The 26,983-nt window shown below is 41.8% G+C and overlaps 2 protein-coding genes across 2 annotated transcripts in view; both read right to left on the bottom strand.

Annotated features, from left to right (window-relative positions):
- Positions 1-4,817: 4,817 nt before the first annotated feature.
- On the bottom strand, positions 4,818-17,751 carry LOC145863948 (uncharacterized). Its single transcript, XM_082968518.1, has 2 exons — positions 17,712-17,751; positions 4,818-6,257 (listed from the first exon to the last, which is right to left on the bottom strand). The coding sequence occupies exons 1-2, from the start codon at positions 17,749-17,751 to the stop codon at positions 5,599-5,601; spliced, it is 699 nt and encodes a 232-aa protein (XP_082824644.1). The 3' UTR covers positions 4,818-5,598.
- Positions 17,752-19,785: 2,034 nt separating this feature from the next.
- The window catches only part of LOC123732493 (uncharacterized), a 30,197-nt gene continuing 22,999 nt past the window's right edge, over positions 19,786-26,983 (bottom strand). Inside the window, exon 3 of the mRNA XM_082968049.1 lies at positions 19,786-23,664. Coding sequence (XP_082824175.1) covers positions 21,851-23,664 — 1,814 coding nt within the window. The 3' untranslated portion in view covers positions 19,786-21,850. The remainder of the gene's footprint in view (positions 23,665-26,983) is intronic.

Here is a 26,983-nt window from a genome sequence, read left to right as displayed (position 1 = left end):
CTAATTAACGTAAATATTAGAAAGCCGGGTTTGACCGTCGGCGTTGTATGAGCTACAGTACAGTACCGTTAGCTAGCTAGTTAACGTTATGTCCTAACTAGGCACAACTAGGTTTGGATTATTTCCTCAACTATATTCTTTCCCATACATTGTATATCGTTTCCATAAAGCCAACATGGCTTTACACTCATTAACGTAAGTTTCCAATCTAGAGCAGTTCTCACTTTTGTGATAATGAACTAGCTAATGTTAGCTTCGTTAACTAACTAACTAACTAACTAACTAACTAACTAACTAACTAACTAACTAACTAACTAACTAACTAACTAACTAACTAACTAACTAACTAACTAACTAACTAACTAACTAACTAACTAACTAACTAACTAACTAACTAAGGACGGTGACCTGTCCAGACGAGATGTTACAACGAACTGAATCGTCAATGGAGGGCTTCCTCTTTATATAGCCTGCTACAGCATGCAGCATGCAACTCACAAGGGGGCATAACGTTACATGTACAATACTATCCCATTTTGGAAACGTTACATGTACAATACTATCCCATTTTGGAAACATTACATGTACAATACTATCCCATTTTGGAAACGTTACATGGACAATACTATCCCATTTTGTAAACGTTACATGTACAACACCATCCCATTTTGGAAACGTTACATGTACAAGACTATCCCATTTTGGAAACGTTACATGTACAATACTATCCCATTTTGAAAACGTTACATGTACAAGACTATCCCATTTTGGAAACGTTACATGTACAATACTATCCCATTTTGGAAACGTTACTTGTACAATACTATCCCATTTTGGAAACGTTACATGTACAATACTATCCCATTTTGGAAACGTTACATGTACAATACTATCCCATTTTGGAAACGTTACATGTACAATACTATCCCATTTTGGAAACGTTACATGGACAATACTATCCCATTTTGTAAACGTTACATGTACAACACCATCCCATTTTGGAAACGTTACATGTACAATACTATCCCATTTTGGAAACGTTACATGTCCGCCTCCTTGTGGAGGGAAATTAATATCTTAGATGGTAGCTGTAGATGGGATTCAAATGCATAATGGGATTAATACAGTGTCTAGACTACCTCTTTTGTATAAATACCCTTCAGAATCCAAACACAGTATTGCCACGCAGCAAATGTTGCGTATAATCTTTCAAGTCAGCCTGATAAAATATTGAACAATTTGTGTACAAAGATATCTTGAAATGTGATATTAGGCCTGTATGGCAGTACTGTTACTGTATGGCAGTACTGTATTGGCTAGTGCTTTCTCCAATATGTTCTTCTATTTTACATTCAATTGTATGTTGATGCCATTTATTTTTCAATATTTATTTCATATATATATATATATATTTTAATGCTTGTAAGACTATTCTTTGACACATTTTCTCTTCCTTTGAAATTCTTATAGGACAGATCATGGACAATGCAATTGGGATCAAGAAGAAGGTACAGATATGTTGTAGGACAGCTGCATTTGAAGTGTACATTTAACCTACATAGCAGTCAATACAAACTGACATCTATTAGTGTACAAATGTGTGCAAATTATCTTCTCAGATCTTCTCAGAAATGAATCAAGTCCATGGAATGGATATAGACAAAAATATAATTCAAAGACTATCAGAGGTAGAGAGGCGAGGCAGGGGTGAGGACATCATCCTGCTATTTTGACAGTCCCTGAAGGACAATACAGAAGAGGTATTTGCTCTTATTCCTTCCCTTTCTCTAATGTATTTTGTAATAAAATTGGCAAGTGTAGTAAGATCATTGCTTTACTTTACTAGGACTGGAGACCACAGCAGCGATTCTGCTCTTGCCCTACCTCTTCAATGAGGACCCGAGTGGCCTTTATGTCCATGACAAGGTATGTCTATGCACCAATCATCTGTTTCTTCATTAACATAGGTGTACATGCTTATATAAAACTACAGCTATACATTTGTTATGTTCTTTGTATTAATCTTTTCTTACTTTTGTTGACACAGATTTCACCGCTCTTCACTCCTTTACTGCACATCGGTGGAAATCCATTTCACCATGAGAGTGAAATCCCACTGGCCTTTGATGGGGAGAACATCCACGCCCTCGAGGACGTCCCCATGGGACTTGGAGCTCTGCTACGGCTGTATTTTTATTTCCCCTTCAATTTCCCCAAAATGTCAGAAAAACATTTATGTTGTTAAGTTACTGTGTTCTGGGGATCAGAGAAGTTGAGGTGAAGTTACCAGGGCCGGTCATATAGATGGCAAACTTCCTAACATAACTAAGTGAATATGATATACACACTAAAGCTGAAAAAAAATCTGTATTTAGCATCAAGTCTACAATATAGTTAGTTGACCTGTGATTCATTTTTAATGTTGTTTTTATTGTACATCATTATTTATATATTTTTAAATGTCATAAAAATCATTATACAAAGTAAATGTATTATTTATTATGGTCTGACATGCCTGCAGAAATGTTGCAATTTTGTCATGTGTTTTGTTTGGTAAATTGTTTTGTAAATATTAATTCACATTTGTGGTGCCACTAAATAAACAATGAATTATTTAAATCCATATTGTCAATATTATTATTATTATTATTATGTTTTTATAATGGAGTGAGGGTTGACAGGGAGTTTAAAAAATGAACCCCAAAAGGTTCTTAAAGGAACCATGATAAGGGGTTCATCTGAGAACTTATAGGAGTTCCCACAAAATGTTCTTCAAATAACTTTTAGGGGTTCCCCCACAGTTTCAGTCAAGGAACCTTTACTTTTTAGAGTGTATATTGATATCTTATACTATATCATAAATGGTCTTAACTAGTAAACACAGATTGCTGAATCAGCCTCAGAGCCTCCTGACTGGGCCCTGTTTTCACCTCCACACAGCAATACACACTGAGCCTTGTTTACACCTCCACACAGCAATACACACTGGGCCTCCTGACTGGGCCCTGTTTACACCTCCACACAGCAATACACACTGAGCCTCCTGACTGGGCCCTGTTTACACCTCCACACAGCAATACACACTCAGAGCCTCCTGACTGGGCCCTGTTTACAGCAATACACACTGAGCCTACTGACTGGGCCCTGTTTACGCCTCCTCACAGGAATACACACTCAGAGCCGACGAGGCTTTTCTAAAAACTCCACGTTGCGTGTTTCGCTCACCTCTTTTTTTTAAACTACGTTTGAGATGTGGTATCCACTCAGCTCTCTGCCTCTCAGATCAAAGGTGACCCACCATTGAGCTGAGATTTGCTCCTTTCCCGAAGTGTGGTCTCCCTGAGATCCCAAGTTTGAGGAATCCCTCGTGCACCATTTACCCAGGTCATCAGGAGCGGTCACCAAGTGAAGATTAACATCCCCATCGCCAAATGTGTTTGTTAATTTCTTTAACATCAATTGAGGAAACAAACTTAACACACAAGTCAGTTATTCTTAAACTAAATCTTTATTCACTTATAAGGGAGCAGGTCAATACAACGTACACATATAAAGTGAATCAATTGAGTGCCCTATGATAATGATGGCTGGTGGACCTACGGGACAAAAGTACAAAGGTCTTTTATAGCCCTTTCAACCTACATGACGAACAATAGATGTATAGAACAGGTCACAAGGTTAAGATTTGTATGAAAGATACTTATAATTCTCAGCAGACAGTATCTGCTGTAAAAACACTACTATGTCGAGACCAGGGTCTGGCCCTGGGGTCATCTCTCCCTGGTACCATATAGAACAGAAACATTAACTCATGCTCTGGAATGCAGTCTCTTTACATTTTATCACCCAAAAGACATTGTAAATCTCCTGTCAGTGTTTTCTCCCAGAGGCCCATCCTCAGTAGAACACACAGACACAATAGTTATAAGAACCCTTTATTCTGTTGCATAAAACAACCATTTGATGCAATAAAAGTATTATAACATAATCTTGCAGTTTTGCTCTCAGTGTCCACTGAAAGTTGACTAGTAACAACAACTGGGACCTAAAAGACACCCACCATGAGACCCACTAAATCTGCCCAAGAAGAGGCAAACAAAAGAAAAACCCACACCAAACTTAAAGACAGGAAGCAAACCAAAAAGGTAGAGCAACTAAAGGTGTTGACTCTCCACATGTATCAAGACAACTGGAGCACTGGGCCAGACACTCTTAAATAGAACCTGGACCAGCTCAGGTGAAACACCTTCCCACTAACGAGATGGACAAGCCAGCACAGGTGTAACACATACTGACTAACGAGGTGACACCAATCAGTTCGTCCTACGTGCTAACGAGCTATACGTGCTAAAGTCCAACCTCAAAACATAAATGGAAAAACCAAAGCCTGTAACACCTTCCCCCTTAAGACAACAAATATATCCTGTATTTTTGTTGTACGAGTTTGCTCACCACCAACAGAAAACAACTTCCACTCCACATGATAATCAACTACAAAGCTTCACCTTCTACAATATAAAACTTGTCTTCCTAAGAATCAGAACTCTAGAACTCAAACAAAACTCATCTCCAATACGGAAAAAAGTCCAGTCAAAATAAATTGTGATCCATGGCAACGCAGTGGCTAAACGCAAAACACAAATCTTTTTGACTGCCCACCCAAGTTGTCCTTACCACAGACATGTCTGACTTCAAGAGGAAACATATTATTATTTTCTATTACATTTTGCTAGGTGGGATAGCCCCACTGTCAAAACACAGTTTTAACGTGTCCAAATCAATAACCAATATGCAGAAACAGTTTGTGATATATTGAAAACCTAAACATAAAATGTACTATTTACACAAACATCTGCCACAATAATCATATTACTTGTATTTTTTAAAACAAGCTCCTTATAAACTGCACAAGCACCAAAAACGCTGTTGTTTTGACAAGTAGCAATAAATCACTGATATCTATTAGGGGGGAAATCAGTTCTACATGTTGTTGAAATTAACACAACTAAAACAAAACACATGGAAATGGGAGATATATTTTACCTCACTGGTTAGAGGACAACCTGCAGAAGACAGTCAGCTACATTTGGGAGTGATACATTTAAATGTAGGGGTCGCTAAACAAAGGAACGCAACACTTAACTGTCATCACTCATCAATATCACGTTGAAATCATTTGTGTGACAGGAGGGAGATGAGGTTGCATGTCCTGTTAAAACTAACAGCTCAAAAACCACACGGAATCTGGGAATAATGTGTACATCCCTGGTTAGAGGACAACTTGTAGAAAACAGTTAGCTACATTTTGAAGTGTTGCATTTTGATTCCAGTGTGTCACCAACGTGGTAAGTGTAACACAACTCTTTTTTTGTTAGTCACTTTCAGAGCTTGGATCTTTCCCCTGAGGCTAAAATCATTTAACAGGGGGCAAACGTTAAGGGTTCTATATTCTGACATTATTTAAAATACTCCTACTACAATGTTAAAACATTCTATTGTAAAAATATAAAAAAACTTCCACAATATTAAAAACATACTACATTGTGACATTATTTCATTGATATCATGAAACTCCTTCATGTATTTTCTGATGTTTAATCAGAGATCTTTTATCAGAGTACCTATCCCACATTGATCACATCTATAAGATTTCTCTCCTGTGTGTGTTCTCTGGTGTGATACCAGGCTGTTTAGCCAAGTAAAACTCTTCCCACATTGATCACAGCTATAAGATTTCTCTCCTGTGTGTGTCCGCTGATGTACTATCAGGTTGGTTAGGTGAGTAAAACTCTTCCCACATTGATTACAGCTACAAGATTTCTCTCCTGTGTGTGTTCTCTGGTGTACTATCAGGCCGTTTCGCTGAGTAAAATTCTTCAAACATTGATTACAGCTATAAGGTTTCTCTCCAGTGTGTATTCTCTGGTGTGATTTCAGGGTTTGTAGCTGAGTAAAACTCTTCCCACACTGATCACAGCTATAAGGTTTCTCTCCTGTGTGTGTTCTCTGGTGTAATATCAGCTGGCTAGATGTAGTAAAACTCTTCCCACACTGATCACAGCTATAAGGTTTCTCTCCTGTGTGTGTCCGCTGATGTACTATGAGGTTGGTTTGTTGAGTAAAACTAGATTTCTTCCCTGTGGGTCTCTGCTGGTGTTTCTTGAGGTGTTCTGATCTGGAGAGACTCTTCTCTGCCCTGTCAGCATCATGATGTTGTTGAGGCTCCCCAGAGGATCCACGATAGTCCTGTCTCTCTCCTGTGTGAACAACAAAATCAGACAGATGGTTAACCCAAAATATCAGAAATCCACTGTATATTTGAAGTAAAAGGTGATGCCCAGAGCATACCCATGAAGTTGTACAACAATTGACGTCTGTTAACTTCTTAGTGATCCGCTCAGATCCTGGTGACGGGATTGATTTGACAACATCCAGTGAAATTGCAGCGCACCAAATTCAAAAACAGAAAAACTCATAATAAAAATTCACAAAACATACATGTATAATACATCAAAATAAAGCTTAACTTCATGTTAACCAAGCCGCAGTGTTCACTTTCAATAAGGCTTTACGGTGAAAACTGCACTTATCTGAGGACAGCACCCCGCATACAAACACATGAAAATCATATTTCAACCAGCCAGGTGCGACACAAAACTCAAAAATAACGATATAATTCATGCCTTAACTTTGAAGATCTTCTTCTGTTGGCACTCTAAAATGTCCCAGAAACATCACAAATGGTCCTTTTGTTTGATAAATTCCTTCTTTATATCCCCAAAATGTCAATTTATTTGGCACGTTTGAATCAGAAAATACACCGGTTCCAACTCGCCCAACATGACTACAAAGTATCTAATAAGTTACCTGTAAACTTGGTCCAAACATTTCAAACAACGTTCCTAATCCAAACTTAGGTATCGTAAAACGTAAATAATAGATCAAATTTAAGACGGGATAAACTGTGTTCAATACCGGACGAAAACAAAAGTGAAGCGCGTTCCAGGTCGCACGCACCAAAAGACTAGAGTCCACCTGGAGTGACACATGGAAAGAACAAGGCTACTTCTTCATTTCTCAAAAGAAAAACATCAACCAATTTCTAAAGACTGTTGACATCTAGTGGAAGCCATAGGAACTGCAACCAGATTCCTATTGAAAAGGGCATACCATGGAAATCTAATGGAAAACAGATTGACCTCAAAAAATAATTTCCCTGGATGGATTGTGCTCGGGGTTTCACCTGCAAAATCAGTTCTGTTACACTCACAGACATTATTCAAACAGTTTTAGAAACTTCAGAGTGTTTTCTATTCAAATCTCCTAATAATATGCATATACCAGCTTCTGGGCCTGAGTAGCAGGCAGTTTACTTTGGGCACGCTTTTAATCCAGACGTGAAAATACTGCCCCATATCCCTAAGAAGTTGTTTAAATTATTTGACAATTAAGACAGTCAAGTTAGCGACAAGTCATATTTAGTCTTGTTTTCACATTAGTGGTAACTAGAAATAAGTTATTAAAGTTGTTGACATCCTAAGCAGTGTGCCAGACAACTTTTGGTCTCCAATAAAGGCCCCTTTCTGTGTTTGATAAAATTGCAGGACGAGGGCAATGCACACACAATTTGATTGCAGAAACTCCTCCCTGCTAATAAGGAAACCGCTAGTTAAAATGTAGTATATCTGCCTGGAGCAAAAATGGTGAGCGAAGATTTTAGTTTTTCACAATGTATTCTGAATATTACAGCTTACTATCAGCGCAAGATCGGGAGTGCTACTCAAGGAAACTCACATTAAGCTCTGTGTCTATTCACTAATTCACCACCGTGGGGGAAAACTCAGGGGAGTTCTCATAGGCTGACAGCAAAAATAGCCTCCATTTCCAGGTTGCTTATGAGTGTATTTCACATTACTTTTGGATTACAATTGTAAGGCTCGCTTGAATGTCCTGGTTAATATGTTTGTGTTATTGTCGCAAATCAACTCCTTTATAGTTAAACATTTAAACTAGAAAAATGCTCTTTGGCTAGCTTTGCCATCAGCCTGAAACTGAGGGTTTGTACACTAAGTGTTTAACAAATTGGCCCATAACGCCACCTAACAATAACATAGACCTACTGTAGGACCCATAACTTCACCGAACCACAATAACTACAGACATACTGGAAAGTGGAGCACGGCATAACTGTCTTTACCTGTGTAATGAATGAAGAAGCACTTTGATTGTTGTTGCATGTCGTGATGTTTGTCATTTGACTGGAATTCAGAAAATTATTTCCTGGATCAGCTAATGATAGTTGAACATGTGACTAACTAAACATCTACAGTATTAAGTATTATGTGAAATTATTGAACAACCACGTTAATGACAGTATCCATTTGGGAGTTGTCAATAAAGTTAAGGTGACTCTCGGTTAGAACCATTGGATTTAGCAAACTCTGAAATGATTTAGGATTTCTGTGCCCATGAAAACTGTTTTCCCAGCGTAACATAAGGAGACACTAAATGTTACGTAGTTAGAGTGCATTTCAGAGATCTGAATACAACAAACTGTCCCACAGCAAGATCCAGTTGAAGTTCATCATATGACAAGCTTAACGTTATGACTATAACTACTGTTCCCTGAAGGAGGGAAACTAGGTACAACATACTATTAAATCCACGCCTCGCTGGAAGCCCCGCCTTCCACAGGTGATGATTGTGAGGCTCGGGTTTATTCCTAAATTTAATACCACTCTTCACCGACCCAGGAAGAGGTGGGGCCAAACAGGTGTTGCACCTCGTTTCCCTCCTTCAGGGAACAGTAATTATAGTCAAAGTTACACTCCCTTTCAGTCGGTCAACTTCGGTACAACATACTATGGGGAAATACAATCATTCCCCATGCCAACCCAAACGGATACTAAATGAAACGGCCCTTTGCAGACCACCCAGACCTGACCCCGCAAGATACGTCAGTTTTGTCAATTTATTAATTGTCTTTTGTTTGAAACACTCCTGTCAATGTTGAGTAAGGACACACACCTGATTACACATATAGAAGTAGGACTAGTCTACCTGTCCTGCACACAAATGTAGGCCTATAAATGTGCCCATTTGGGAATGTCTGATAGTATATCAGACCAGTTCAGTACATATAGTTGATTTTTATAAAAACACATGGGGTGATTGGTAGAAAGAACAGATGAGTCTTGGTTGGCCAAGATGTATTTTAGTTGGGGACAGCACTAGAACATGATTTTGGGGCTCCAGAGTGGCGCAGCGGTCTGCATCTCAGTGCTTGAGGTGTCACTACAGACACCCTGGTTCAAATCCAGGCTGTATCACAACCGGCCTTGATTGGGAGTCCCATTGGGCGGCACACAATTGGCCCAGAGTCGTCCGGGGTAGGCAGTCATTGTAAATAAGAATTTGTTCTTAACTGACTTGGCTAGGTAAATAAAGGTTTCATTTAAATAAATAAAAAAAGTGTTTTATGACAAACTGTTTTCTACAAATTCGTCAAGGGAACAACGTTGAGAAGGTTTTAAAACAAACGTTTCAAACCAATTCATGAATGTAATTGAATCTAGGTATGTTTCGCCTTTAACGTAATGGCATGAAAAAAATTGGCTGAATATTATACAATGACTTATCAACAGCTCTAATAATTTGACCCCCACAGGAAATCTACACTGGCAATTATAGAATATACTATATAGCCTAGAAACCTGGTTAAACTATCATTATGACATTATGGATGAATTCTAGAATATACTATATAGCCTAGAAACCTGGTTAAACTATCATTATGACATCATGGATGAATTCTAGAATATACTATATATCCTAGAAACCTGGTTAAACTATCATTATGACATCATGGATGAATTCTAGAATATACTTCATAGCCTAGAAACCTGGTTTAACTATCATTATAACATCATGGATGAATTCTAGAATATACTATATATCCTAGAAACCTGGTTAAACTATCATTATGACATCATGGATGAATTCTAGAATATACTATACAGCTTAGAAACCTGGTTAAATTATTATTATTATTATTATTATTATTATTATTCAGAAGAAAAAGGATATCAAAGTGAAACAGTTCTCTAAAGACACAGGAGACAATAATACAAGAAACAACACTTCTGTAGCTTGTCAACTATGTGTCTGTCTATCCCTGTTCTCTCCTCTCTGCACAGGCCATACAAACGCTTCACACCGCGTGGCCGCTGCCACTCTAACCTGGTGGTCCCAGCGCGCACGACCCACGTGGAGTTCCAGGTCTCCGGCAGCCTCTGGAACTGCCGGTCTGCAGCCAACAAGGCTGAGTTCCTCTCAGCCTATGCTACCCTCCAGTCCCTAGACTTCCTGGCGCTGACGGAAACATGGATTACCACAGATAACACTGCTACTCCTACTGCTCTCTCTTCGTCTGCCCACGTGTTCTCGCATACCCCTAGAGCATCGAGCCAGCGGGGTGGTGGCACTGGAATCCTCATCTCTCCCAAGTGGACATTCTCTCTTTCTCCCCTGACCCATCTGTCTATCTCCTCATTTGAATTCCATGCTGTCACAGTTACCAGCCCTTTCAAGCTTAACATCCTTATCATTTATCGCCCTCCAGGTTCCCTTGGAGAGTTCATCAATGAGCTTGACGCGTTGATAAGTTCCTTTCCTGAGGATGGCTCACCTCTCACAGTTCTGGGTGACTTTAACCTCCCCACGTCTACCTTTGACTCATTCCTCTCTGCCTCCTTCTTTCCACTCCTCTCCTCTTTTGACCTCACCCTCTCACCTTCCCCCCCCTACTCACAAGGCACGAAATACGCTTGACCTCATCTTTACTAGATGCTGTTCTTCCACTAATCTCATTGCAACTCCCCTCCAAATCTCCGACCACTACCTTGTATCCTTTTCCCTCTTGCTCTCATCCAACACTTCTCACTCTGCCCCTACTCGGATGGTATTGCGCCGTCCCAACCTTCGCTCTCTCTCTCCCGCTACTCTCTCCTCTTCCATCCTATCATCTCTTCCCTCTGCTCAAACCTTCTCCAACCTATCTCCTGATTCTGCCTCCTCAACCCTCCTCTCCTCCCTTTCTGCATCCTTTGATTTTCTCTGTCCCCTATCCTCCAGGCCGGCTCGGTCCTCCCCTCCTGCTCCGTGGCTCGACGACTCACTACGAGCTCACAGAACAAGGCTCCGGGCAGCCGAGCGGAAATGGAGGAAAACTCGCCTCCCTGCGGACCTGGCATCCTTTCACTCCCTCCTCTCTACATTCTCCTCTTCTGTCTCTGCTGCTAAAGCCACTTTCTACCACTCTAAATTCCAAGCATCTGCCTCTAACCCTAGGAAGCTCTTTGCTACCTTCTCCTCCCTCCTGAATCCTCCTCCCCCTCCCCCCCCCCTCCTCCCTCTCTGCGGATGACTTCGTCAACCATTTTGAAAAGAAGGTTGACGATATCCGATCCTCGTTTGCTAAGTCAAACAACACCGCTGGTCCTGCTCACACTGCCCTACCCTGTGCTTTGACCTCTTTCTCCCCTCTCTCTCCAGATGAAATCTCGCGTCTTGTGACGGCCGGCCGCCCAACAACCTGCCCACTTGACCCTATCCCCTCCTCTCTTCTCCAGACCATTTCCGGAGACCTTCTCCCCTTCCTCACCTCGCTCATCAACTCATCCTTGACCGCTGGCTACGTCCCTTCCGTCTTCAAGAGAGCGAGAGTTGCACCCCTTCTGAAAAAACCTACACTCGATCCCTCCGATGTCAACAACTACAGACCAGTATCCCTTCTTTCTTTTCTCTCCAAAACTCTTGAACGTGCCGTCCTTGGCCAGCTCTCCTGCTATCTCTCTCAGAATGACCTTCTTGATCCTAATCAGTCAGGTTTCAAGACTGGGCATTCAACTGAGACTGCTCTTCTCTGTGTCACGGAGGCTCTCCGCACTGCTAAAGCTAACTCTCTCTCCTCTGCTCTCATCCTTCTAGACCTATCTGCTGCCTTTGATACTGTGAACCATCAGATCCTCCTCTCCACCCTCTCCGAGTTGGGCATCTCCGGCGCGGCCCACGCTTGGATTGCGTCCTACCTGACAGGTCGCTCCTACCAGGTGGCGTGGCGAGAATCTGTCTCCGCACCATGCGCTCTCACCACTGGTGTCCCCCAGGGCTCTGTTCTAGGCCCTCTCCTATTCTCGCTATACACCAAGTCACTTGGCTCTGTCATATCCTCACATGGTCTCTCCTATCATTGCTATGCAGACGACACACAATTAATCTTCTCCTTTCCCCCTTCTGATAACCAGGCGGCGAATCGCATCTCTGCATGTCTGTCAGACATATCAGTGTGGATGACGGATCACCAGCTCAAGCTGAACCTCGGCAAGACGGAGCTGCTCTTCCTCCCGGGGAAGGACTGCCCGTTCCATGATCTCGCCATCACGGTTGACAACTCCCTTGTGTCCTCCTCCCAGAGTGCTAAGAACCTTGGCGTGATCCTGGACAACACCCTGTCGTTCTCCACTAACATCAAGGCGGTGACCCGATCCTGTAGGTTCATGCTCTACAACATTCGCAGAGTACGACCCTGCCTCACACAGGAAGCGGCGCAGGTCCTAATCCAGGCACTTGTCATCTCCCGTCTGGATTACTGCAACTCGCTGTTGGCTGGGCTCCCTGCCTGTGCCATTAAACCCCTACAACTCATCCAGAACGCCGCAGCCCGTCTGGTGTTCAACCTTCCCAAGTTCTCTCACGTCACCCCGCTCCTCCGCTCTCTCCACTGGCTTCCAGTTGAAGCTCGCATCCGCTACAAGACCATGGTGATTGCCTACGGAGCTGTGAAGGGAACGGCACCTCCATACCTTCAGGCTCTGATCAGGCCCTACACCCAAACAAGGGCACTGCGTTCATCCACCACTGGCCTGCTGGCCCCCCTACCTCTGAGGAAGCACAGTTCCCGCTCAGCCCAGTCAAAACTGTTCGCTGCTCTGGCACCCCAATGGTGGAACAAGCTCCCTCACGACGCCAGGACAGCGGAGTCAATCACCACCTTCCGGAGACACCTGAAACCCCACCGCTTTAAGGAATACCTAGGATAGGATAAAGTAATCCTTCTAACCCCCCCCCCCCCTTAAAAGATTTAGATGCACTATTGTAAAGTGGTTGTTCCACTGGATATCATAAGGTGAATGCACCATTTTGTAAGTCGCTCTGGATAAGAGCGTCTGCTAAATGACTTAAATGTAATGTAATGTAAATGTAATGGTTAAACTATCATTATGACATCATGGATGAATTCTATAATATACTATACAGCCTAGAATCCTGGTTAAACTATCATTATGACATCATGGATGAATTCTAGAATATACTATATATCCTAGAAACCTGGTTAAACTATCATTATCACAATATGGATGGCCAGTATTTGTATTCAAAGTGTAGTGAATTCAGGAGGTAGCCCTGAGCTGAACTCAAACCTGGGTCCAGCGACTGTCAAGCCAACACCTTATAACTGTTACGCCAAGATGTTACTGTTACGCCAAGTCTCTGGGCAGCCATTTTGTTGCTGTTTAAAAAAAAACCCACATCAATCAATCAACCAATCTGCAGTTAAAACACTGTTTTGGTAATAAGATGATGATGGGTCTGGAGAAATGTAACTAGTCTCAAATGCATAGACAGGCCTATGGATGCAAGGACTGACTATCCATGATATCAACATAATAGTTTTAACCATGTTGAGGCTATACAGTGTTGATTTACATTGTTTCTAAACATTGGAGAGAAAAAAAGCTTATTTGGGGTTCTGATGGGGTACAACAGTTGAACTAAGCTCATGAGGCATGTGTTATATTCTTCAAGAATCAATGGCTATATATAAATAATTTAAAAGTCCAAATATGGATGTAGCAATTGCAGACTTCCCCTTTAACACCAAACATCAGTTCAACAACTGCAGAGTTTGTGCCTCTGTATTTAAGACAGTACTTACTAGTGGTAATCAGGGAACGGTTTCTCATAACCATCTTATGGCTAAGTTCATTGTTAGAACCATTGGATGCATTAAGATGCGTTTGGGAAACAGGGTCCAGATATCCAGTTTCCTCCTCTTCCCCCACCTCCTTTTTGGATGTGACAGTCATCCCCCCTCTTCCTCTTTTACTCCAAAAACTGCATCCTCCTCTTTCACTCTGAACGCCTCTTCCTCTTCTTTAACTGAAACGTCTTTCTCTTCTTCTTTCACGGTAACAGCCTCACCCTCTACTTGTTGTTGTATTGTAACATCCTTCTCTTCCTCCTCCTCTTTGACGAGAGCTTCTTTCTCCGTCCAGCAGACCTCTTCTTCTTTAGCAGGAGGAGAGTAGCTTAGTGAACTCATGGTCGGAGATGTTAGCTAGCTAGGCTAATGCTAACTTAACCAGCCCGCTAGCTGACTAATAACAACAACACCGTAAATATGAAATCTGGGTTTAAAACACAGTGGCTAATATACACTAAAGCGCCTAAAGAGCTTTATTGGTTCGGCTATTTTATCTAGCAAGCTAACGAGGTGGCTGACTAACTGTTGCTGCTGTTGAAAGAAGCGTTCCGTCCACTACATTATACGTCACACTAACAGCATTGCCTTAAATTCCCACACCGCCATCTGTTGACTGGAGTGGGTAACGCAGTTGAGTAAAATGTATATTTTAATTTTCAGACAAGAAGTTAAAGTGTAGGAAGCATGAGTTTTTACTCACCAGTGTAACAACACAGTGTGGTTAAATACTTAGTAACTGAGTTGTAGTCACAATCTGGATCCCTATAAGGACAAACAGTTGTTTTAATGTTATTACATATTTATTATATAACATAATATACACTACTGGTCAAAAGTCTTAGAACACCTACTCATTCAAGGGTTTTTCTTTATTTTTACTATTTTCTACATAGTAGAATAATAGTGAAGACATCAAAACTATGAAACCAAAAACTATGAAACCAAAAAAAGTGTTAAACAATTCAAAATATATTTTATATTTGAGATTCTTCAAATAGCCACGCTTTGCCTTATTGACAGGTTTGCACACTCTTGGCATTCTCTTAACCAGCTTCACCTGGAATGCTTTTCCAACAGTCTTGAAGGAGTTCCCACATATGCTGATCACTTCTTGGCTGTTTTTCCTTCACTCTACGGTCCGATTCAGGGAGCCGTCAGTTGGACTCATTTCTCAATGTGTCCACATGACCCGTCAAATAGTAATTAAAGTAATTTGCAATGTCAGGTGGTTTTGGTAATGAATGTTATAATGGATAGGAATTCAAACATGTCTGCCACTTGTGTTGAACCAAAGTTGTCCATAGATGTTTTCCATCAGCCTTGATTTAGTGATGATAATATCCTTTCTTTTTACCTTGGTCACCAGATGTATTCATTTACAATAACTGGTCTAGCTTGGTCACTAGATGAATTCATTTACAATAACTGGTCTAGCTTGGTCACCAGATGTATTCATTTACAATAACTGGTCTAGCTTGGTCACTAGATGTATTCATTTACAATAACTGGTCTAGCTTGGTCACTAGATGTATTAATCTACAATAACTGGTCTAGCTTGGTCACTAGATGTATTCATTTACAATAACTGGTCTAGCTTGGACACTAGATGTATTCATTTACAATAACTGGTCTAGCTTGGTCACTAGATGTATTAATCTACAATAACTGGTCTAGCTTGGTCACTAGATGTATTCATTTACAATAACTGGTCTAGCTTGGTCACTAGATGTATTAATCTACAATAACTGGTCTAGTTTGGTCACTAGATGTATTAATCTACAATAACTGGTCTAGCTTGGTCACTAGATGTATTCATCTACAATAACTTTGCTCATCAGACAGATCTGTCCTCTACATTTTTCGGTTTCATTAAGTTGAACCGTTCCATTTCTCAGCTCAGCAATCCCTGAGGCATCGTTTGACCTCAGTCCGTTTTCTTTTTGGGGCCTTGCTTATCAACAATACTCATAAATCATTTCATAAACACACTCAGTGCCCTTTCAGGATCCTCCTCACTACACACTTCCAGCCATCGCACATTCTGAACCTCATCCACAAATGAGTCCTGGCTGAACCTCTTGTAGGGCCTTGGGTAGGTTACTTTAGGATCAGCCTTTGGCATATGAGTCCTGACTGAACCTCTTGTAGGGCCTTGGGTAGAATATTTTAGGATCAGTCTTTGGTATATGAGTCCTGGCTGAACCTCTTGTAGGGCCTTGGGTAGGTTACTTAAGGATCAGCATTTTGGTATATGAGTCCTGACTGAACCTCTTGTAGGGCCTTGGGTAGATTACTTTGCTATCAGTCTTTGGTATATGAGTCCTGACTGAACCTCTTGTAGGGCCTTGGGTAGGTTACTTAAGGATCAGCATTTTGGTATATGAGTCCTGACTGAACCTCTTGTAGGGCCTTGGGTAGATTACTTTGCTATCAGTCTTTGGTATATGAGTCCTGACTGAACCTCTTGTAGGGTCTTGGGTAGATTACTTTAGGATCAGTCTTTGGTATATGAGTCCTGACTGAACCTCTTGTAGGGCCTTGGGTAGATTACTTTAGGAACAGTCTTTGGTATATGAGTCCTGGCTGAACCTCTTGTAGGGCCTTGGGTAGATTACTTTAGGATCAGTCTTTGGTATATGAGTCCTGACTGAACCTCTTGTAGGGCCTTGGGTAGGTTACTTTAGGATCAGCCTTTGGCATATGAGTCCTGACTGAACCTCTTGTAGGGCCTTGGGTAGATTATTTTAGGATCAGTCTTTGGTATATGAGTCCTGGCTGAACCTCTTGTAGGGCCTTGGGTAGGTTACTTTAGGATCAGCCTTTGGTATATGAGTCCTGACTGAACCTAACCTAAATTATTGTGACTGTCAACTGCTCAGCATACGGAGTATTTACATTTTTTTTAAACATTTTTTAGACTACTGCTATTCATTGTTTATTTTCTATGAGTCACTTCACCTACATGTACAAATTACCTCGACTTACCTGTACCCCTGCATATAGCCTCGTTATTGTTATTTTATTGTTACTTTTTATCTTATTTTATTTATACTTTAGTTTATTTAGTAACTATTTTCTTAACTCTATTTTTCTAACGGCATGGTTGGTTAAGGGCTTGTAAGCATTTCATTTTAAGGTCTACACCTGTTGTATTCAGCGAATGTGACAAATAACATTTAATTTGGTTTGATTGGTTTGATGTTGCAGCCGAAAGTGCAGGCGACTGCCAACTGACTGATCTATAAATCTATAAATCACCTTGCATCATAAATAATTACTCATTATTATTTATAAATCAGTCAGCCATTAACCATTTACCCACAATGCAGCATGGATTTGATGCTCTCGAACATGGCCAGTGGTTTAGTAGATGACATAAAGGCTACGCTGCGAACGCGATATCGTGTGTGGAACATTATCTCTAATAATTTGGCTGTTCTAAATTCTGTGTTGTTCAAAGCCAAGACTAATGAACCTATTTTTGACACAATCAGCTGGAAAGCGTCAATGCTTCAGGACGTTTTTTCCCCATCACTACTTTTCAGCATGTTCTCTGGGAACTAGACTACAGGAGTTTTGTGAGGTTTTCCACCTTGGCTTACTGCTAGGGCGCGAGCTGACTGACATCTGGAATCTATCTATTTTGGATGTTGGGGATTTTCCCTACCATCATTCTGTATGTCTCTGCTCTTTTGATCTGCAGTCATGTTTTAGTTGGGTTTTGTTAGTTGGGTTCTAACTGGTCTCCATGAGTTGGGCTCCAGCTCGCTGACCATAGCCGTGCTGATTGGCTACGCTGGTTAGGCTAATAGCTGGTTGGCTAAATAACTAATGTTAGCTTGCTGGCTAAGATAACTGCATATAGCTAACATTCTTTGATATTTGGATAGATGGCGTTATGTATTTCCAAAACTTTAATCACTTAAGTCATGAGTGCAAACGAATGGTTTAAGTTGAAGTTATACATTTGAAGTTATTTATTTTGTAGTTTACATCATAGGGAATAGGCTGGTCCTCCATATTACATCACACCTGACTTTATCATTCTTCTGAATTCTGATTGGTTTTATGTAATAACTCCAAAAAATAGAACAGTGAGGTGTAACTTTGCATTGGGACTTAAAACAATTTTTGGGAAAAATATTTTATTTTATATTTTATAAACTTTACCATAACCTAACCATTTTATTTCTCTCCGTCACCCACTTTACATGTTTAGATAATAAAGCATTTGACCTTTCCACTGCGTTAACAATGGAGGATTGGTTGATTTCCAGTTTAAGTATTTAAGATGATTAATGAGAAAAGTCCAACCATCGGGTAACTTGTTTCATGCACATCAAAGGTGAGGGTGAATTTCAGATGTTTACTGCTTGTATTGATGAAGGAGTGGAATCGATGAAGTTCCTCTGCTGTCCCCTGGAATAGATGGAACACGTCATCAGTGAAGCCTTTTTCAGAGCCTGATGAGGTGCAAGAATGGATTGTTGGGACTGACAATCACATTCTTCTCTAACAACCCCACGTACAGATTGGCATAATTAGATGCTATTTTTAAACTTCAATGACCATAATGCAGTGCGTGCCTACTTGTCCTGTCTGTGTTTATTTTACACCTGCTATGTAAAAGAGACAGAATAATACACGATGGTCAATGCAATCTGGAATCCTTGGGACATCCCTACCCTAAACCCTAACCTTAACCCTAACCATTTTAAATGTCAACTTCAATGGGCTATGGACGTCCCAAGGATGTATCTCTACCTGAAAATACATGATTTAAATGATTGATATTTGGTATTCAGCAGTCATAAAGCCTTATTTACTTTAATGAACTACTAAAATAGTGATTTTGTCAGACAGCATAGACAGCAGCTCTACACTTTATTGACTGACTGATCCATTCATCCTTCCATCCCTCCTCAGCCTTCCTCTCCTCTGAAGACCCAGTGAGGGTGGAGCTCAGTCAGAGAGCTGTTGAGGGACTGGTTAGGAAGAACACTTCTACAGCCAGAGAGGTGAGAGGTCACACATGGTTTAGATGGTAAATATTTATGTCCCCTTAGCGGTTCATCACATTAGCAAAAGGGAATATGTTCCATCATCTATGTTTATTTACATTAGTACAAATTGTCCACTGATATTGGTGTAATTTCTCACCCCTTTTGGCTGTATGAAAGTTAATTTCCCCTCAGACACACACATTTGTTCTTTGATAATATGAAGGTCATTTGTGTCAAATGTACTTTTCCCCACCCATCTCTTTATATTGCTTATGGATATTCGGTAGCCTGACGCAAATTCCGAACACAATGCCCATCCTGGCAGATCAGAACCTAATGCAGCTTGGAGTGATCGGAAGTCACATTTAGGTGCCAGGTATAACTGAGGCCATAGATGCTCCATATCCATTACTTTGAGTGTTTTATATAATATGACTAAATGTGTTTCTTTCTGTGTTGTAGGGACAGTCAGAAATGGAACAGCAAGGCCACAGAACATGACATAATCAGAGCTGTGGGAGACCACCTCAAGCCCCTGGTAGAGCCGGGGGTGGTGTTTACCACTCCACCACGCCTTCAGCAGGCTGGAAAAGTGGGATTGATCTGTTTGATCCATGTGTTTGTTTCCGTTTTCAGTAGTTGAATCCTATGACATGGGATTGATACTGTTTTTCATACTAAGATGGACCAAGAGTCTATTGATTGGTCGGTCATTGGGTTCATTTGTTTTATAATATGTTCAAATAAAATCAAGCTTTATTTATACAGCACATGTCAGACATGGAGGCAACACTGGCTTCACAGGAAAAAACAATGAAAAAAAATATAAATATTTAGTACACAACAAACATAAGAGGATAAAAAACAGAAGACTAACAACTGAAAGACTAATGAACATTCTAAGGAAATGCCATTGATTAAAATATTAATTGGATGCGATATCCAACCCAGTTAAGACAACAAATATATCCAAGATTTTTGTTGGACAAGTTTTCTCACCACCAACAGAAAACGTCCATATCACATTATAATCAACTACAATGCTTCACCTTCTACAATATAAACATGGTGTCTATTGGATGTCAACAATTAAAAACCAGAAAAAACACGTATTTCTAAATAATAATATTCAATTGTATTATTTTTTTCTCATTTTTCTTTCTATCGAATCTATATTCTATATTGTTTATTATCTATATTCTTTCTATATATACACACGCTTCTAGAACTCTCGTCTTCCTAAAACTCACTAGCTTCTAGAACTCTCGTCCCCTTGGAACGAGCCCAAACAAAACTCATCTCCAATACGGAAAAACGTGCAGTCAAAATAAATTGTGATCCATGGTTTAAGCACTGGTTAAATGCAGAACACAAATCTTTTTGACTGCCCACCCTTGAGACAATCAGCAACCAAGTTGTCCTTACCACGGACATGTCTGATTTCAAGAGGAAACTCCTGCAATATCCGTAGTAACTTTCCACCTCACTGCGGAGCTTCTCTCTCTTCTCAGGGTTCACTAGATAGGCATGTTGTTGGATCGGGGCCCAGTCCCCAATGTCATGCTCTAGTACATTTGGGTTGGCACATCTGAGAATGAACCCTGATATTCTAAAAGCAGGGCAACAAAGTCAATATAATTGTACCAACAATTGTCAGTCGGTTACATAAATAATTATGATTACTAAATATTACATGAAATGTACATTTTAACGTCTTTTTAATGACATTTTTTTGCTAGGTGGGATAGCTCAATGTCAAAGCACAGTTTAAACATGTCTAAATCAATAACCAATATGCAGAAACAGTTTGGGATTAATTGAAAACCTAAACATAAAATGTGCTATGTACACAAACATCTGCCACAATAATCATATTACTTGTATTTATTTAAACAAGCACCTTATAAACTGCACAAGCACCTCAAATGCTGTTGTTTTGACAAGTAGCAATAAATCAGTGATATCAATTAGGGGGAAAATCAGGTTGTGCGTGCTGTTGAAACTAACACAACTAAAAAAACACATGGAAATGGGAGATATCTTTTACCTCACTGATTAGAGGACAACCTGCAGAAGACAGTCAGCTACATTTTGGAGTGATGCATTTAAATGTAGGGGTCGCTAAACAAAGGAACACAACACTTATTTGTCATAACTCATCGATATCATGTTGAAATCAATTGTGTGACAGAAGGGAGATGAGGTTGCACGTCCTGTTAAACTAACAGCTCAAAAACCACATGGAATCTGGGAATAATGTGAACATCACTGGTTAGAGGAACCTTTGTAGAAAACAGATTACTACATTTTGAAGTGTTGCATTTTGATTCCAGTGGGTCACCAACGTGGTAAGTGTAACACAACTCTTTTTTTGTTAAATCACATAAATAGTACTCTTTCAATTCCGAGCCTGGATTTTTCCCCTGAGGCTAATTTCCATATCATGTTGAAATCAATAGAACAGGAGACAAACGTTTAGAGTTCTACATTGTGACATCATTAAAATGCTCCTTCTTCAATGTTAAAACATTCTACATTGTGACATTAATTCATTGATATCATGAAACAACTCCTTCATGTATGTATTTTCTGATGTTTGATCAGAGATCTTTAATCAGATTATCTCTGGTCACAGCCTTGAGGTTTCTCTCCTGTGTGTGTTCTCTGGTGTATCTTCATATGGCTAGATGTTATAAATAACTTCCCACATTGAGTACAGCTATAGGGTTTCTCTCCAGTGTGTTTTCTCTGGTGAACAGTCAGATTGCTCGACAAAGTAAAACTCTTCCCACATTCATCACAGCTATACGGTTTCTCTCCTGTGTGTTCTCTGGTGTGATACCAGGTTGCTTAGCTGAGTAAAACACTTCCCACATTGATCACAGATATAAGATTTCTCTCCTGTGTGTGTTCTCTGGTGTGATATCAGGCTGGTTGAATGAGTAAAATTCTTCCCACATTGAGTACAGCTATAAGGTTTCTCTCCTGTGTGTGTTCTCCTGTGAAGAGTCAGAATGCTAGATGTAGCAAAACTCTTCCCACATTCATCACAGCTATATGGTTTCTTTCCTGTGTGTGTTCTCTGGTGTCGAGTCAGATTGCTAGAATCATTATAACTCTTCCCACATTCATCACAGCTATAAGGTTTCTCTCCTGTGTGTGTTCTCTGGTGTATCTTCAGTTCTCCAGATTGAACAAAACTCTTCCCACATTGAATACAGCTATAAGGTTTCTCTCCTGTGTGTATTCTCTGGTGTATCTTCAGTTTGCAAGATTGAACAAAACTCTTCCCACATTCAGTACAGCTATAAGGTTTCTCTCCTGTGTGTGTTCTCTGGTGTATCTTCAGTTCACAAGACTGAACAAAACTCTTCCCACATTCAGTACAGCAATAAGGTTTCTCTCCTGTGTGTGTTCTCTGGTGAAGAGTCCGATGGCTCGTCGTAGCAAAACTCTTCCCACATTCATCACAGCTATATGGTTTCTCTCCTGTGTGTATTCTTTGGTGTGATATCAGGCTGCCTAGCTGAGTAAAACTCTTCCCACATTGATCGCAGCTATAAGGTTTCTCTCCTGTGTGTGTTCTCTGGTGTAATATCAGGCTGGTTGAATGAGTAAAACTCTTCCCACATTGAATACAGCTATAAGGTTTCTCTCCTGTGTGTGTTCTCTGGTGAAGAGTCAGATTGCTCGACTTAGTAAATCTCTTCCCACATTCATCACAGCTATATGGTTTCTCTCCTGTGTGTATTCTCTGGTGTGATATCAGGCTGCTTAGCTGAGTAAAACTCTTCCCACATTCATCACAGCTATACGGTTTCTCTCCTGTGTGTGTTCTCTGGTGAAGAGTCCGATGGCTCGTCGTAGTAAAACTCTTCCCACATTCATCACAGCTATATGGTTTCTCTCCTGTGTGTATTCTCTGGTGTGATATCAGGCTGCTTAGCTGAGTAAAACTCTTCCCACATTCATCACAGCTATACGGTTTCTCTCCTGTGTGTGTTCTCTGGTGAAGAGTCCGATGGCTCGTCGTAGTAAAACTCTTCCCACATTCATCACAGCTATATGGTTTCTCTCCTGTGTGTATTCTTTGGTGTGATATCAGGCTGCCTAGCTGAGTAAAACTCTTCCCACATTCATCACAGCTATATGGTTTCTCTCCTGTGTGTATTCTCTGGTGTGATATCAGGCTGCTTAGCTGAGTAAAACTCTTCCCACATTCATCACAGCTATACGGTTTCTCTCCTGTGTGTATTCTCTGGTGTGCTATCAGGCTGCTTAGCCGAGTAAAACTCTTCCCACATCGATCACAGCTATAAGGTTTGTCTCCTGTGTGTGTTTTTTGGTGTACATTAAGACGGCTAGATGTATCAAAACTCTTCCCACATTGAGTACAGCTATAAGGTTTCTCTCGTGTGTGGATTCTCTGATGCATTTTAATGGCTGTTGATGAGGTGAATTTCTTCCCACAGTCAGAGCAGCTGTGAGTTCTCTTCCCTGTGGGTCTCTGCTGGTGTTTCTTGAGGTGTTCTGATCTGGAGAGACTCTTCTCTGCCTTGTCAGCATCATGAGGTTGTTGAGGCTCCCCAGAGGATCCACGATAGTCACGTCTCTCTCCTGTGTGAATGACAAAGTCAGACAGATGGTTAAAGTCCCACAACAGTGGAAATCCACTGTTTATTTAAAGTAAAGGGTGATGCCCAGAGCATACCCATGAAGTTGTACAACAATTGAAGTCTGTTAAATTTGAAAATGGAGACAGTCAAGATAGCAACAATAGTCAGATTTATTCTTGTTTTCACATTAGTAGTAACATCTAAGATTGTAGACTAGAAATAAGTTATTCATGTTGTTGAGACCCTAAGCAATGTGCCAGATGACTTCTGGTCTCCAATATAGGACCGTTTCTGTGTTTGCTAAAATTGCGGCACGAGGGCGATGCAAGTTGTTGTAGAAACTCCTCCCGCTAATGAGGAAACCACTAGTTATGGATGTAGTATATCTGGTAATGAGGAAACCACTAGTCATGGATGTAGTATATCTGGTAATGAGGAAACCACTAGTCATGGATGTAGTATGTCTGGTAATGAGGAAACCACTAGTTATGGATGTAGTATATCTGGTAATGAGGAAACCACTAGTTATGGATGTAGTATATCTGCCTGGAGCAAAAATGCTTTGCTCCATTACCAGGTTGCTTATGAGTACATTTCACACTACTTTGGATTATAATTGTAAGGCTCGTTTGAATGTCTTGCTTAATATAATGTTTGTGTCATCATCGCAAATCAACCACTTTGTACTTAAAAAACACTTCAACCAGTAAAATGCTCTTTGGCTTTTTCATCAGCCTGACAATGAGGGTTTGTATACTGTTTGCCAAATTGGCCCATAACTTCACCTAACAATAACATAGACCTACTGTAGGACCCATAACTTCTTCTACATTTACATTTACATTTAAGTCATTTAGCAGACGCTCTTATCCAGAGCGACTTACAAATTGGTGCATTCACCTTATGATATCCAGTGGAACAACCACTTTACAATAGTGCATCTAAATCTTTTAAGGGGGGGGGGGTTAGAAGGATTACTTTATCCTATCCTAGGTATTCCTTAAAGAGGTGGGGTTTCAGGTGTCTCCGGAAGGTGGTGATTGACTCCGCTGTCCTGGCGTCGTGAGGGAGCTTGTTCCACCATTGGGGTGCCAGAGCAGCGAACAGTTTTGACTGGGCTGTGCGGGAACTGTGCTTCCTCAGAGGTAGGGGGGCCAGCAGGCCAGAGGTGGATGAACGCAGTGCCCTTGTTTGGGTGTAGGGCCTGATCAGAGCCTGAAGGTATGGAGGTGCCGTTCCCTTCACAGCTCCGTAGGCAATCACCATGGTCTTGTAGCGGATGCGAGCATCAACTGGAAGCCAGTGGAGAGAGCGGAGGAGCGGGGTGACGTGAGAGAACTTGGGAAGGTTGAACACCAGACGGGCTGCGGCGTTCTGGATGAGTTGTAGGGGTTTAATGGCACTGGCAGGGAGCCCAGCCAACAGCGAGTTGCAGTAATCCAGACGGGAGATGACAAGTGCCTGGATTAGGACCTGCGCCGCTTCCTGTGTGAGGCAGGGTCGTACTCTGCGAATGTTGTAGAGCATGAACCTACAGGATCGGGTCACCGCCTTGATGTTAGTGGAGAACGACAGGGTGTTGTCCAGGATCACGCCAAGGTTCTTAGCACTCTGGGAGGAGGACACAAGGGAGTTGTCAACCGTGATGGCGAGATCATGGAACGGGCAGTCCTTCCCCGGGAGGAAGAGCAGCTCCGTCTTGCCGAGGTTCAGCTTGAGGTGGTGATCCGTCATCCACACTGATATGTCTGACAGACATGCAGAGATGCGATTCGCCGCCTGGTTATCAGAAGGGGGAAAGGAGAAGATTAATTGTGTGTCGTCTGCATAGCAATGATAGGAGAGACCATGTGAGGATATGACAGAGCCAAGTGACTTGGTGTATAGCGAGAATAGGAGAGGGCCTAGAACAGAGCCCTGGGGGACACCAGTGGTGAGAGCGCATGGTGCGGAGACAGATTCTCGCCACACCACCTGGTAGGAGCGACCTGTCAGGTAGGACGCAATCCAAGCGTGGGCCGCGCCGGAGATGCCCAACTCGGAGAGGGTGGAGAGGAGGATCTGATGGTTCACAGTATCAAAGGCAGCAGATAGGTCTAGAAGGATGAGAGCAGAGGAGAGAGAGTTAGCTTTAGCAGTGCGGAGAGCCTCCGTGACACAGAGAAGAGCAGTCTCAGTTGAATGCCCAGTCTTGAAACCTGACTGATTAGGATCAAGAAGGTCATTCTGAGAGAGATAGCAGGAGAGCTGGCCAAGGACGGCACGTTCAAGAGTTTTGGAGAGAAAAGAAAGAAGGGATACTGGTCTGTAGTTGTTGACATCGGAGGGATCGAGTGTAGGTTTTTTCAGAAGGGGTGCAACTCTCGCTCTCTTGAAGACGGAAGGGACGTAGCCAGCGGTCAAGGATGAGTTGATGAGCGAGGTGAGGAAGGGGAGAAGGTCTCCGGAAATGGTCTGGAGAAGAGAGGAGGGGATAGGGTCAAGTGGGCAGGTTGTTGGGCGGCCGGCCGTCACAAGACGCGAGATTTCATCTGGAGAGAGAGGGGAGAAAGAGGTCAAAGCACAGGGTAGGGCAGTGTGAGCAGGACCAGCGGTGTCGTTTGACTTAGCAAACGAGGATCGGATATCGTCAACCTTCTTTTCAAAATGGTTGACGAAGTCATCCGCAGAGAGGGAGGAGGGGGGGGGGGGGAGGGGGAGGAGGATTCAGGAGGGAGGAGAAGGTAGCAAAGAGCTTCCTAGGGTTAGAGGCAGATGCTTGCAATTTAGGGTGGTAGAAAGTGGCTTTAGCAGCAGAGACAGAAGAGGAGAATGTAGAGAGGAGGGAGTGAAAGGATGCCAGGTCCGCAGGGAGGCGAGTTTTCCTCCATTTCCGCTCGGCTGCCCGGAGCCCTGTTCTGTGAGCTCGTAGTGAGTCGTCGAGCCACGGAGCAGGAGGGGAGGACCGAGCCGGCCTGGAGGATAGGGGACAGAGAAAATCAAAGGATGCAGAAAGGGAGGAGAGGAGGGTTGAGGAGGCAGAATCAGGAGATAGGTTGGAGAAGGTTTGAGCAGAGGGAAGAGATGATAGGATGGAAGAGGAGAGAGTAGCGGGAGAGAGAGAGCGAAGGTTGGGACGGCGCAATACCATCCGAGTAGGGGCAGAGTGAGAAGTGTTGGATGAGAGCAAGAGGGAAAAGGATACAAGGTAGTGGACGGAGATTTGGAGGGGAGTTGCAATGAGATTAGTGGAAGAACAGCATCTAGTAAAGATGAGGTCAAGCGTATTGCCTGCCTTGTGAGTAGGGGGGGAAGGTGAGAGGGTGAGGTCAAAAGAGGAG

The sequence above is a fragment of the Salmo salar genome, chromosome 02 (genome assembly GCF_965601325.2).
Source record: "Salmo salar chromosome 02, fSalSal1, whole genome shotgun sequence".
Taxonomy (NCBI): Eukaryota; Metazoa; Chordata; class Actinopteri; order Salmoniformes; family Salmonidae; genus Salmo; species Salmo salar.
This window is presented reverse-complemented; position numbering and strand designations above follow the sequence as displayed.